This window comes from Saccostrea echinata, unplaced genomic scaffold, assembly GCF_033153115.1.
Source record: "Saccostrea echinata isolate AGI-Se365-2 ecotype Australia unplaced genomic scaffold, CSIRO_AGI_Sech_v1 ptg000025l, whole genome shotgun sequence".
Lineage (NCBI taxonomy): Eukaryota > Metazoa > Mollusca > Bivalvia > Ostreida > Ostreidae > Saccostrea > Saccostrea echinata.
The window spans coordinates 10641565-10657570 of record NW_026889774.1 but is presented as its reverse complement, the minus strand read 5'-3'; the positions used below and the strand labels follow the sequence as shown (position 1 = coordinate 10657570).

General features: G+C 32.3%; 1 protein-coding gene across 1 annotated transcript in view; it reads left to right on the top strand.

Moving 5' to 3' along the window:
* The first annotated feature begins 630 nt into the window (after positions 1-630).
* The window catches only part of LOC133192885 (beta-secretase 1-like), a 33538-nt gene continuing 18162 nt past the window's right edge, over positions 631-16006 (top strand). Inside the window, exons 1-4 of the mRNA XM_061328891.1 lie at positions 631-647; positions 2977-3193; positions 4442-4576; positions 5258-5359. Coding sequence (XP_061184875.1) covers positions 631-647; positions 2977-3193; positions 4442-4576; positions 5258-5359 — 471 coding nt within the window. The remainder of the gene's footprint in view (positions 648-2976; positions 3194-4441; positions 4577-5257; positions 5360-16006) is intronic.

Genomic DNA, 16006 nt, shown 5'->3' with positions numbered 1-16006 from the left:
ACTTGGATTTTGTTTAATTTTTCGTCATTTAAAAAAAAGTTTGTTTGCAGCATTTGTGTACTTAATGCTTTAATTTCTGATTCCGATTGAAAGTAAAGCCTAACATCCAAACAATTAAGAGTTTGGACACCAATCTGCTCAAAGGATCGAAATTTTAATGTTATTTGACATTGAAAGATACATAATTAATTAAGGTCTTACGTGTGTGTGTGTGTGTGTGTGAGGGTGTGTGTGTGTGTGTGTGTGTGTGTAAAGGAGCAGACCGGTCGACAGAGTATGCTTACTCAACCATGGCACTATGCTTACTCAACCATGGCACCTGATCCCACCTCTGATGTTTTTAGATGTCCGTGTTTGCTATACTCCCAATAAGTATCGTTCCAATGAACTTTTGAGCTTCATTACTGTTCGTTATCTTTATATTTCATGTTTAAGATATTACTTTGAAACCATTCAGATTTAAACTTACCTTTTCACTTCTATGTGACATTATTCTAATTCACTTCTATACCAGGTATAATCAGTCCCTCTTTCTAACGTCTGTGATGTCTTTTTGTTTAAAATGAAAGAGATTTATAACACAAAACTAACTTTTATGTTACATTCATGTTAAAAAATGTTTTTGCAATAATGTTATCTTCACCGAGGTATACCCATGAATAATTATTTCTTCTTTCGGCTTGCTTTTAGGTCATATCATGCAAACAACCGTGATATGTGTTTTAAAATTCTTTAGGAGTTCTCACCATTTTGTTTCATCTATGATATATACTGTTCTGCATCGCTATAAGTTATTCAACTAACAGGAGAATAGAGAGTCTTTTTGAATGAGCAATATAGAGCCTCTTCAGGCACAAAACATTCATAATGTTTGTTTAGAACATAAAAGGTATAATATGATAGCACACTGTATATATCTTTATTCCAGCTAATTCATTAATCAAGATTTTTTTTTGTCTGTGAATGCCTACTAATTATTGAGTTTTCTAATTAATTTATCATAATCACAGAAAAGGTAGTGTCTGGAAACTGTGAGTAGAGAGTAGTACCAGAATGCAATTCTATCCAGACCCTGTCTCCCACTTGTAACTGGTGGACAACAAGGTTGGGGCCTGACAGGTAGGCATCTACATTAGAGTGTGTTACGTAACTCCTGCCTTAACTGAACCATTGATCATTATTTTTGTCCAGAATCTATTATCACTGTTTGCTACAACAGTACAGAAGTTAGAGCAGAGTCCACCTTTTGGCGCAGTAAACACTCCTGTGGTAGGGTTATATCTTCCTCCCACCTGGTACACGACTCTGTCAAATATAATCTGTGCAGAAGTATATGTAGGTCTTGACTGACTAGGTCCAGCTGTGAAAGCTACATTGGATTCAAAGCCTGAAAAAGAAATAGCATTTAGAAACTATTAATTTTGTACATGTAATATGAAATAATTAAGACCACTGACAAAGCCTAAGCTCTCACAACCCTTCTCTTATTTACTGCATTTTCTTTACAAGTTCGGATGTTTTCCCAACTTTGATCTACGTCAAACTTTAATATGTAGCAATAACAATTCCAATTTCAGTCACTATTTAAAAAAAAACATCCTTATAAAGTTTAATCGATGTTGGCCAAACCAAAACAGTGGTGTAACTGACATCAAGAAAATTACAATCTGGCAAACAGGAAATCCTTATAACTGTAATAATTCATCTGTAAGAAATAACCTATAGCTGCAGGTATTACTCCTCAGTAACGTGGACCAGTATTATATGATTGAATAATTCCCATGCAGCTCTCTCATTGGCTGAGACCCAAAAATCTAGAAATCATATTATGTTACATGTATATTATGCTTTCATGTAAATTAGTTGAATCTGATTCGTCGAGGAACATCTGTTAAAACACACTTTACCCCCTGAATGATGAAACCAAGCCCTCCAGCATAGCAACAGTCAACAGTGCTTGACGACGGGTATATATATTCAAATATATATATATATATATATATATATATATATATATATATATATATATATATATATATATATATATATATATATATATATATATATATATATATATATATATATAGGATGGCAACGAATATTCGAACATTCGAATATTCATTCGATGGGTTGATATTCGAATATGAATTTAAGATTCGAATATTCGGTGTTTTTCAGATTTCGTAAAAAGAAGTACTGTAATTGATAAATTTTGATTAGAACAGTGCTGGAATTATCCCTGTTGAATTTACTAGCGATCAATTTCGATCGTCTGATTTCTTTCACTACTTTCTTATCTTATAGGTATACTAAATTACATTTATTTTTTTTTAGTAAGGTGTAAAAGAATTGTACAATAATGCTTTATGTATAATACAAAACGTACTTTCATAGTTTTTATTAGTTAGATACTATCGGATCTAGAATCGAGGACAACAAAATGAAAACCTGCTTAGAATGTCTAAAGACAAATAATAATAATAATAAGAAGAAGAAGAATAAGAAACAGTAGAATCACTATAAGGTCTTCTATTAAGACGGAAGACTTTAATTAACACCTATCAACTGATATTCATAAATTGAAAAATAGAATACATGTATTGCAGTTATGAAATATTACTTCAAGTCACCCAGTTCAGTACTGATGTGGATTTTCACTGGATAAAAAGGACTAAAGATTGACAATTTCGCTTTATTGGAAAATTAAGATTTTTTGCCATAATGATTGTATCTTTCGTAACTTATGTAAGTTTTAAGTGCAAGATATACTTGTGGGAAACAACCTGTACCTGCCCATGCATGCTTACAAAATTATAATACTTTAACCAATACAGTAAGCAAGAGGTTAGGCATATGTCCTTCACACCACTGATTAACAGAATTTTTTGATGACAATGAAGTACATGTACTATTTTTATGAAATACCTGAGATATATGTAGGTTATTACATGTACCTCTTATGATTTTACTTTTTAGCTCAACTACTTACAAACTGATAGGGATCTCAGTGTATGTACCATACACACAAGGAAACTGGAGAGGAACTCTAGGGTCAGATCTGGTGACCTTGACCTCATTACCTAATGTCACTGTGAGAGCTAACATTGCATTCATAACAGAGTCGAAGCAGTTTTTCATCAATGGATCAAACTGGCAGGACATCCTGGGATTGGCTTACAGGAGTATAGCACGGGTAGAGTACTTTGAAAATTTTAGCTATATTTGCAATTTTTCTATGGAAAAGTTAACTCTCTGAAACTTTTTTTCAGCAGAATCTAATGTTAAATTTTCTTTTAAAAATAAAAAGTATAAGTACAATTGTGCATTTGTGATAAATATACAGATAAAAATTCATAAAACAATTACAACAAAACCATTTACTTGTAGCTCAAGTTTGTTTTAAATTTGCTTTTTGAGAAATCTATTTCCAGTCGGAATTAATTTTTACATAAAATTGTTCAAAATGGGGGTAAATATTCTATCAAAAATATTAAATATTTTTTCTGGATAAGAAATTCATTATACATTATACAATTTTGATTTTAAATGCATCTGAGCTCATGCAGTTGAGTAATATAAATTCAGTAAAATTTTCTTCTGCATTTGACTGTGTCTGTTTCTGCAGTTATTTTTTAGGCTTTCCGTCTCCAATTGAAGACCTTTCTGTTATTCTAATCTATAGGTTATTTTTCTCTATAATTATTTTTTTTCTTACGGATTTTGTGATCTCGGATTTTGCAAAAACAGCTCAACAGATTATCATGAAACTTTCACACATGCAAGATAATTAGATTCTCAAGATACATATTTTTTGTTTTGATGACATCACTTCCAGTCTCAAGATATGGACGCTTTCTCAATTTTCAGAGGGTTGGTTTGTCCAGAGGTGTTCTTAGAAACCATTCAAGATATCGTGTTCAAACTTTCAGCGATACAGATAAAATTAATATTAATTTAACTTAAGTTAAGTTAAATTAATATTAATTTTATTATGTATAAATATGTATGAGTGTAAGTGATGTAAAGTTTTAAAACTACCCAGGTATATATATGGATTATTAAAAGCAGGCCAGGCAAATTAAGAGGCCAATGATCAAAAGTTGGTGAAATTACAGCGATAAGGCTGGCCATGAGTAACCAGTTGCAATTTCAGATTTCTCCTTACTTATTATGTTAAATAAATAAACTTACGAAAATATAACATTCTGAGTAGTTTGTTTTTTAATATAAATTGAAAAGTTTTACTTCGTTATCTTTGATAACTTTAAAGATTTATAAGATTTAAATTGCATGAGATTGATAAAAAGCAAACAATAGGGACCTCGAGATCTCTTGAGGCTTGGAACAGTAGCCGATCTCTGTTATTTATATCTCTTGTCGTTAGTATATTACATGTATGTACATATGTATTAATTTTGAAAGTAAATAATTCTTTGTGTAGACATTTGGAGGAGTAGACCCCGGGCTTCACAGCAGTCCTGTATACTACACAAACATACACAAACAATGGTGTTACGAGGTCGTCATGGTGGATGTTGAAGTGGATGGAGGCAGCATCAATCTAGATTGTAAAGAGGTAACTACTGCTCAAGTACTAAAAAAAACTTTACTGCACATACTGCTTTCACTTTTATGGGTGGAAAATTATAGGACTGTTTTCTTTATTATTAATTAAAATTCTTCTATCTTTTGTATTATAATTGCATATGCAAGAAGAGTTACAGTGTATTCCCCTTTCTTAATTATTATCTCATGCTATTTTATATTGGACAAATATAGTGTGCAACTCATAAAATAAATTTTTAGGCTAATTTCCCAACTTTGATAATTTCCATACATCTTCAAAATTTATTTTTTTTAAAGATTAAAATCTGTATTGATTTATTTAAGGAATGAATTTAATAGCTACCCAAGTTACATTGTATAACCTGGGTTGGGACAGTTTAATATGCTTTATAAACCGTGAATAGACCATTTATAAAAAAAGCTTAAACTGTTCCAACATAGGTTATACAAGTATAGCTTATAATTTAATTTTCTAACATGTAATATAAAAATGAAAACAATTTTCACTCAAAAATTACTTCAAATTTTACAAAATTAAAATGCAACATCAAACAGATTAATTCTTTTTTAGACATCAGTTATATTGTGAGATAGGCAACTCAAGTTATACAATATAAACAATTTTTTTTCAGCCAATGAAATGGCTTGTTACAAATATAATTACATGTAATTTATTCTTGTTTGATTTCAGTACAATTTTCCCAAAACTATTGTGAACAGTGGAACCACGGATCTAAGATTTCCTATAATGGTGTATGCATCAGTGATCAAACACATCAAAAACTATGTCCAGGTAATCTATCATGACTATCATGACTTGAAAAGAAAAACTGAAAGGACAGTAGGCATACATTAATTTATGTCAGATTGAGTTACAATCAGGGTTGGGGTCAATTACTTGAAAATGTAATTAAATACTTTCAAATACATTGATAATTTTGTCAATTACTTGCAATTACAATTACATTGATTTTAACAAGTGTAATTAATTACTCTCAATTACTTAGAAGAATGTAATTAAGGCAGAGATTTTAAGCACCGCCTTCAAAAATACCTGGTCTGTGTACCCCTGTCAATCAAGTGCGTTAAGGTACATCATTGAGAGCTAGAACTTGATTGACATTTACTTACTAGTCCCTGTGTATACCATGTAAACCTTGTTTGGCACTCATGGTGACCTTCAAATTAACGTCTGATCCTTTGATATTTACCACACATAGTATTATAAACAATAGAGAAGCTGTATTACTATGGAATTTTGAGCTTGATAACATATATATACACACCTTTAGTATTTGAAATAATTATGATATTCTTTTATTAATTATGATAATATATCTCAAAATTTGGTTTAACCTTTTTTTTCAAAGCTCAACAAATACTTTGAATAATAATATTTTTTAATGGGCGGGGATACTTTCACACATATTCAATTACAAATTAATAAAAATTATTGAGATTAAACTATATTTACAACTTTTTATTTCTATTTTAAATCATCTCAAAATCCCAACACAGATAAAGTTTGACTTCTTGGGTACTCTACTGTGTATTAAATCACTTCCTGTGTATAGGGATTAGGAGACAAACAACCGCAGGTAGACTGCTAGCCCTCAGGGCCTTCACACCTGTACAAAATAAGCCCGTCCCTCACCTGGAATTTACCACCCGGTAAAAAATCTCTGCCTTTAAATACATATCAAATACTTCAGTTTTATTTTCAAAAATTTTGAAGATCAAATTCATGAATATTTTGAAGCAGCAATATTATTCAATTTGACCTTTCTATTTGCCCTGGGCAATGTGTTTATGCTGTATAAACATTATTAGGCATTTAATTATTGAATAAACACAAGCTCATGCCAAACAATACTGCGTGTGTTCCTGTTTTGCACACATTTGATAATTAGGTATAGAACAATAGGGGTGAAATATGTTTTGATAGCAATTATAGTGTGATCTTGGTGCGTATCATTACCGCTACATTTGCAAAATTTTCATTACCGCTACATGCACATTACAGCTACAAAAAAGGATACATTACCGCTACATTTAAAAGTATACGTACATTACCGCTACATTGCCTCTTTCGTTAGCCAGCGTCTTATGCTTTGATTGATTTAAAGTACAACATATACATGCATAAGACCTTTTTCCCCTGCTTATCACGGGGAGGTGAAAGTAAGACTTTGAGTAGGATTTTTTCCCCATTTTTTATTTGTCACAAACTTCTCAATAATAGTAGCCATGACATTCGTCTGACGCTAAATCGACTACAGACTTAAACATACTCATTTTGATTAGAATTCAGATCCAAAATGTACTTCACTACATGTTGAGTGAATTATATTGAATGGAAATGATATCCCATACCATTGCTGGCCGATTCGTTATGTAGCGGTAATGAGTTGTTGTCGGCATCAGTCCCTTTGATAAATGTAGCGGTAATGATCGCCCAAAAATTTGAGAAAATGTAGCGGTAATGAGTTGAAATTTTTCGCAATGTAGCGGTAATGTTGACCTCCCTGTGATCTCCGTCTGGGATTTACCTGGAATTACCCGTATTTTACCAATGCATTATAATATATATTTAAAAGAATAAATTTTGAAAATTTAATTTGTCCAACCCAAATGAAGTTGATCATGATAATTTAGACAAATATCCTTACTTTGTATCGCAATTCCACCTGGTTTTTTTTTATTTCATAAAGATAAAATAAATGAGTAAATGAATTCAGTCTTGATTATAATAGAAGAGAGAGAGATAATCATATAAATAAGAGGGTTGTCCCAGAAATGTGTGAACATTTTCAATATCTTTTGTTTCACTAATACTATTAAGTTAAAAATTGGCATACATCATGATCAACATTTTTTGACTATTAATGCCTAAAAATTTCAATGAATATTTCTATAAATAACATTTCCCTCTCAGGTATACGAATCTTACAAATCAGTTGTCGGCGCAACACTTACGACGTCAAAACGTAGCTCGTAGCGTTTGTGAATTTGTTCTGGAAGTGTGCTTCTGATAAAATTTGTTTAAGCATAAATTCTACACTGTACTGAATTTTCTTTTATTTACCAAGTTATACATCTCAAATACTAGCGTTACCGAAAGATTGCTGAATTAAGTCTTCTAATAGACAATTTTTCAATCCCGATAATAAACCTAACAGTTCCCATTGTTTAACGGCTGCTTTCACTTGGGCCTATGACTTCCAGCTCCTGACTTTCAGTTTGTCTTCATTTTTTTTTGGTCTACAAAACGCCTCTTCTATCGGATAACCAGTCAAGCCATCCTCAAACCTCTTCAACTAGGAATAAACCTGTGTCCGAGATTTATGTTTCTGTTTTTCCATCGTTAACATCTCTTTTGTCGTATGGACAGGAGTCATATCCCGCTCAACACAGTACTGCTTAATAATTTGGTGCTCCACATTATCGCCAAACGTCACCATTTTTGACAATTTCAGTTAAAAGTGTTTTGGCATATAACGACATATATTTGTCAAATTAATGAATTTTTATACACGAGTACACCAGATCAAAGGGTATTTATGGAGGTATATTTTGTGACATTATATTTCTGTGTAGCCTGGTATTAAAGAAAACTTCATTGACAATGCTACTTTTAAAAGTAAAAAAATTGCCGTGCGCCGACCACCGATGTTTAACACCCTTTAAATGCTGTTTTTATATACTTATGACACCACAAGCCTAAAATATTTTGTCAAAATACCGAAAATATTATTTTTCAACAACGTGCAAAAAATTATTAGTTTTGGTCAAATAGTTTCTGAAATATTCAAAAAATTTCGCATTTTTCTGGGACAACCCTTGTATAATTATAGTTTTGACTAAAAATTTTGATGCTTTAATATTTTCAATGTTTTAATATAGTTTTTTCTTATTATGAAATTACAGAAATAAATCAAAATATCAAATGCAAAATTTAATCATTTTTTCCCTGTTCTTTTCGTAGATTCTCTTTCTCCAAATTCACCACTATGATATAGAATATAGACATTAATTATCTTACCTGGACAAATTCCCATTTTGCACACATTTTCTCAATGCCTGAAATTCAAATGTGTGCAAAACGGGAACAATAATAGTACTGGCATGCATCATTACATGTATAAAACACCTTTTTTAATATTTAACTTGAAAAATAAAGTATTTGAAATGTAACTGAAATGTAATTGAAAAATACAAGACATTTTTGGAATGTATTTATAAATTCATTCAATTGTAATTGAAAGCAAACTCAATTACAAATACTTTCAATTACTATGAAAAATGTATTTAAATACAGTAAACTCATTTCAATTACCCCATCCCTGCATGGTTACAATCATAGCAACAAATACAAAAACAAAATCATATGAAAAGCATGGTACCATTCTAATCATGTTTCATTGTACTGCATATAATGAAATATCTTTAACTGATAATTTAAAATGTTAATAATAAAATATAAATATTCAGTATCATGCTAATATGAGAGGCATCAGTATAATGTGCTGCCAAGAGTGTGTTCGTTCATAGATCATTAGTTTTCTCTAATTGTTAATCTGGGAAAGAAGTTTTTTTTTGTTTTTTTGATCTCTGGAGTAAGTGTGAAGAAGGTATTCAAATACATATAACAATGAAACTCATCAGTAACAAGGTAGTATTAATCTGATCCATTGATCATGATGACAGAAAAAGTTGTGTCTGGGAACTGTGAGTACAGATGACTACCTTCAAAGACTTCTATCCAGACCCTGTCCCCCACCTGTAAATGGTGGACAACAAGGTTGGAGGCTGACTGGTAGACATTAACAGATGATGAAGTCCAAGCTATGACTCCAGCCTTAACTGAACCATTAATCATTATTTGTGTCCTTAAGATTTCATGGTAGAATGCCACATTAGTAGAGAATATAAAGTAGAGTCCGGCCTTTGGGGCAGTAAACACGCCTGAGCTGGGGTTATATCCTCCTCCCACCTGGTATATGATATCTGGGAATGTAATTATATCTCCTAGTGCATATCTATGTTGGCCATATAATTCTCTTAAAATTCCAGCTGTAAAAGCTACATTTGATTGAACACCTAAAAAAAATGCACAAGATTATAATTTGCAATTCTATTCAAGTCATATTAATTTGGTACCATTTATACCATTATTCATTTATACCGTAATTATATGTACATGTATTACATGTATATGTATTTAATATCTTTTTAGCTCACGACCTGAATTTATATACTACAGTGAAAACTGTCTAATCCGACACCTGTGCAATCCGACACACTGTGAATTCCAACGTTAAAATTTGTTCCCATTTAACTATATTCCATGTATTTTTACACTGTGCAATCCGACACCCCGTCTAATCCGACACAAAATCGGTCTCCCAGTGCATGTCGGACTAGACAGGTTTCACTGTATAAAAATATTGTACGTTGCCTTCATGTACCATAATGATATTTTTGCATTTAAATGCAATAATTGTGCGATTAAACGCAAATCTTTTGCATATAAACACAATACTGTTGAAATTTGATGCAATAAATTTACATTAAAACACAATAATATTTTACATTTTAACACAAAAGATTGTGTTCGAACACAAAAGTTTGCGTTTAAAAGCAATAATCATTGCATTTCAATGTAATACTCTTAGCATTTAAGTGCAATAGTCCTTGCTTTTAAATACAATTCATTTTGCATTTAAGCACAATGATATTGTTGCGTCAAATTCAGACATCAATTAACCAAAACTTGTAATATTATATTAACTAGGATTGACACTTTTTAGCCCCTTCCTATTTTTTTTCTGTTATCATGGAAGTGTAGAGTTTTCAGCAGTTTTCAGAGTACTTAAGACCCCTCTCTCCTAATAAGAAGTCCACCTTATAATTCTGATACTATTTAGTATATCTAGCATAACTGAATTATCATTTCCCTTGTGCTTTCGTGTCTATTGTAGGCAATTGTTGGTTCAATGATTAATATCTCTATGGAAATTCTGTCTTGTTGCAAAGTGTTCCAGTGTTAGAGAATTGTAGACGTTTAACATCGGCATCTTAACAATCAGAATGTCTTAAACAAACTAGAAGCCAAAACTCTTAAAGAAGCCTTTGGTCAATTGCTTAAATATGATGAATAATTAAGAACGTGTCAGTTATATTTATAGCACTTGTCATTTTGTAGTACATGGGAGGTCAACATTACCGTTACATTGCGAAAAATTCAACTCATTACCGCTATATTTCTTCGAAATTTCGGGTGATCATTACTGCTACATTTTATCAATAAGACCTTGCCGATTACAACTTATTACCGCTACATATCGAATCTGCCAGCAATGGCACAATATGAGTTCCATTTCAATATAATTCACTCCCAATGTATCGTGGCGCACAATTTGGATCTGAGCGAAATATGAAGGTGGTGAGATTTCCGGACAGCAGTACGTCAAGACTGTGTGGTTTTAAAACTTTCTAAAGTTTTAAAATGTTTCTAAAATGTTTTATTATTTATATAAAAAAAATTGAAAAAAATTCTGCTCAAAGTTCTACTCTCACCTCTCCTGATGAGCAGGGGGGAAAGGTTTATGCATGTATATGGTGTACTTTGAATCAGTCTGTACATACATGCTGGCTAATGAAAGAGGCAATGTAGAGGTTGTGTATACTTTTAAATGTAGTGGTAATGTAACCTTTTTTGTAGCAGTAATGAGTATGTATAGGTAATGACAATTTTGAAAATGTAGCGGTAATGATATGCACCCATAATACACATCAATCAATCTGTTTTAATTTCATTTGATTTTAATTACTAGTATATCTCATATGATAAGATCATCTATGTTCTCATGTTTATTGTATGCAACCATATGAAGGGTTGTGAATATACATTTAAATTTTAAGTGAACACTTCATCATGTTGTACATACACTTCATCATGTTGTACATAATAACATATTTCATAAGTCGTTTCACCTCTTCATACATGGGTTAAACTATGTGACCACAACATGGGGAATAGCTTTTTTAAACCGTTTTTTCTTCTTTGGTGTTTTAATTAGAAGATCCATTCAATTTGTTTGCAGAAATTGTTTCAAAATTAAAAAAAAAATCAAAAGAGATAACGTTATGTGTGATTGTAGGCAATTGACTAAAGAATACATTAAGAGTATCGAGTTCTAATAAATTTAATCATGTCTAGGTCTTAGAATGCCATTGTTTTACAACCTGACAGTTTTTCTCCTATATAAATTCTTAGCAGCAATTTTAATCACTGATATTTCTTTTAAGAGAGCGTTTGTGCAGAAGTATCTGATGCTAAAGCCAAACAAAACACAATCTCCTCATAGGTAAATCCGAAAAAGAAATAAAAAGATATCAGTATGCATGGGTTGTCCTCATCTTCGCTAGCCAAGGGTTTCTGATACGCTACTCTCCTCATAAACAGGGCTTATGAGGAGAGTAGCGTATCAGAAACCCTTGGCTAGCGAAGATGGGGTTGTCCTCTGCAAGGTTTGATACAAATGAATGCATTAAAATGCAAAGATAATTGCATTTAAATGCAATCTTTTGCATTTAAACACAAAATATTTTTGCATTTAATCACAAAATTATTGCGCTTAAATGCAAGAAGTATTCATTTAATCGCAAAATTATTGTGTTTAAATGCAAAAATATCATTGTGTTTAAAAGCAATAACTTATTGCATTTAATCACAATATTTTGTGTTTAAACGCAAAGGTTTTTAGCTCACCTGAGCTGAAAGCTCAAGTGAGCTTTTCTGATCACCCGTTGTCCGTCCGTCTGTGCGCCCGCCTGTAAACTTTTCACATTTTCAACTTCTTCTCAAGAACCACTGGGCCAATTTTAACCAAACTTGATACAAAGTATCCTTGGGTGAAGGGGAGTGTAAATTGTTAAAATAAAGGGCCAAGTCCTCTTACAAGGGGAGATAATCAAGAAAAGACAAAAATAGGGTGGGGTCATTAAAAAATCTTCTCAAGAACCACTGGGCCAGAAAAGCTGAAACTTATGTGGAAGCATCCTGGGATAGTGTAGATTCTAAATTGTTCAAATCGTGACCCCCGGGGGTAGGGCAGGGCCACAATAGGGAATCCAAGTTTTACATTGAAATATATAAGAAAAATCTTTTAAAATCTTCTTCTCAAGAACCACTGGGCCAGAAAAGCTGAAACTTATATGGAAGTATCCTGGGGTAGTGTAGATTCTAAATTGTTCAAATCATGACCCCCTGGGGTAGAACAGGGCCACAATAGGGAATCCAAGTTTTACATTGAAATATATAAGAAAAATCTTTAAATATATTCTTTTCAAGAACCACTGGACCAGAAAAACTGAAACTTATGTGGAAGCATCCTGGGGTAGTGTAGATTCTAAATTGTTCAAATCATGACCCCTGGGGGTAGGGCAGAGCCACAATAGGGAATCCAAGTTTTACATTGAAATATATAAGAAAAATCTTTAAATATATTCTTTTCAAGAACCACTGGACCAGAAAAGCTGAAACTTATTTGGAATCATCCTGGGGTAGTGTAGATTCTATGTTGTTCAAATCATGACCCCCGGGGGTAGGGTGGGGCCACAAAGGTATTACAAGGGGGGAAATCTGGTAAAGAACAGCATGGCCAAAGTTACTCAGGTGAGCGATGTGGCCCATGGGCCTCTTGTTTGCATTTAAATGCATTGTTTTGCATCTAAATGCATAATTGCATTTAAATCCGATAAAAGATATTTTTCTCTCTGAACTGGCCTCAACAGGCTTCCGTATCTTTCATTATATACTAAAACTTTTGATATGGGGTTTTGCTCTATTCGAAATATTAAAAAAAACAGCTCATAGGTTTTAGTGTATTTTAAGAGTAAAACCAGGCACAAAAATAGTGGTATTTGTTAGTTATATACACTATGATATTTCACTTTTTAAAACTTTTACTTTTGACCAGCCTTTAAATATTGTCTCTTGCATCATGAAAGGAAATTGACAAGTGCAGTCTACCCTTCAGATTGGGAACGATTTCCGGTTTGAATAATTAAGTATGCGATAATTCATAGTCTATCACACTTGGTCATTAAATAAAATTACCATTTATTAATTGAACATTAATTATAAACCAAAGTATATGTCATTACATGTATTAATATTAGTCCTGTCATACTTTGAAAATTTTAAGGGGGGGGGGGCGTGCTCCCCCCATGCCCCCTTCCCCCTTAAATCCACCAGTGTAAAATATTGACCACTTTTAAAAGAAAATTTTAGGATATGTGAAAAATGACACAGTTTATGACATCAAAATACATATGTCAACGATGTAGCAAGAAAATTACGTCATTTTTGAAAAGATATTAAGTCACCAAACATCCTAGTGATATGTAAAGTCATGGCATCTAAAATGAAATATGCATGTATTTGTCTTTTTTTTTTTTAGAATTTCACAGGACCAAATAAGGCTCTCAGTGAAACCTGCTTTTTTACTACCATTTGTTCTTTTTGAACAGAACAGAGAGAAAAAAAAATACAAGAGTATACATACGATTCTTAAGATGGATGATTGTATCATTCAGTTTGGTTATGTCATTTTGCTGTGAATTTGTCAGCATTTGGATCTCACTCTTTATTTGTTTTTGCCGTGCATCCAAACTGGAAAGAGAAGATGATAATCCTGCTGTGTTATTGTGTACGTCCAGAAGAGAAAGTGATAAATATCGGTCTCGTAACTCCAGGTCTGTAATTGTGGCAGACATGTTCTTCATCATTTTTTCTTCACTTTCTCTGACCATCTGCTCTATTTCAAAGGTTAAGATGTTCTCCAGCCTTCTTAAGTCTTCTGATGTTGTCAAATTTTGTTGTATAAGCATGGAAGTAGAGTTCAAAATCTGAATCTGTTCTTTCAAAATTATATTCTCTTGAAGCAAAAGTGTTGATGTTGAATTCAGATTTTCCAGTTTTTCATTCAGGCAGGCGTCTTGGTGTGATGAAGTGGATGAAGTGTTCAAATTGTCCAGTCTTTCTTTCAAGATTTTGTTTTCACTTTCTAAGAGTGTCATCTTTATCTGGGCTGTCTGATTCCATTGCTTCAGTGTCTGAATCTCTCCCTCCAATAACTTTTGCTGTTGTTCAAATTGCTGAATTTGTAGAGCTTGTTGTTTCTGATCCATCAGTATAGAATCTAACACTTTTTCCAGATGAAGAAGTTGTTTGTATACATCAGGATCAGAATGTCCATTAGATGCAGAAGTAGCATTGGTTTGTCCATGGAATAACAAACTCTCTGCTTTCAAAAATGTACACAGAAGTACCATGAAGGTACTTGTAATCCAGTACATCTTGGTGAATTGTGATAAAGCTCAGTAATTCATACAAGTTCAGTTTACTTAGATGGTGTGGCTTTATCAAAAATCAAATTATTATCATCTGATAAAACTAAATCATATGCACACTGTTATCTTTGACCTATATTAAAATCAGTGGTAATCATTCAAGTATTGCATTAGCAATTGATTTATTATGAAAACAGTGAACTAATTTTTTAAATATGATTTCTTACAAAATAAGAATTTAAGATATATATTTTTCCCTGTTTGATGTAAATTACCATGTACAAACATGAATTCTTTCTTGTGAATTGCAATAATTTATAAATAATAATAAAAAAAATGATTATATGGCAACCAGTTTATCACAATATGTATCATTTTACTTGGGAGGGAGGAGAAGGAAAAGGGAAAGGAATATGTCAAGCATACTCTTAAAAATACAATGCATCAAATACCATATATTTTGTTAATAAAATTTTGACAAAGCATATAAGAATGATTTTTTAGGCTCACCTTAACGAAGTTTGGGGAGCTTTTATAATACCCAATAAAATTGAAGTTTTTTGAACAGATTTCTCTTTAAGTACTTCTATGCCCTATATTAATCAGAGCTGCATGGAGGATGCTTCTAGTGTGTTTCATTATACCAGTCAATGTTTCAGATGCTGTAATTTCAGCTAAAGAATGACCAGGTTAATGTTTTTGGTGCAGGTTAAAGTTTTTTGAGAAGGTTAAAGATTTTTGGGGCAGGTCTCATTTCTTAGTACCTTAAAAAGTAACTATAAACCCTATATTGACCAAACTTGCATGGATGATACATCTAATGATGCACACTAATGGACTTACTTCAGATGCTGGATCTGACCTACATTTTCCAGAATAAAGTTTTTGGAGCAGATCTCATTTCCAAGTAACTATAAGATTTATATTGACCAAACTTGGATGAAAGAAACATCTAAGGATGCACACTACTGGAATTGCTTCAGATGCTGGATCTGACCTACATTTTCCAGATGAGTGACCAGGTTGTAGTTTTTGAAGCAGATCTCATTACCAAGTTACTATAAGCCGTATATTGACCAAA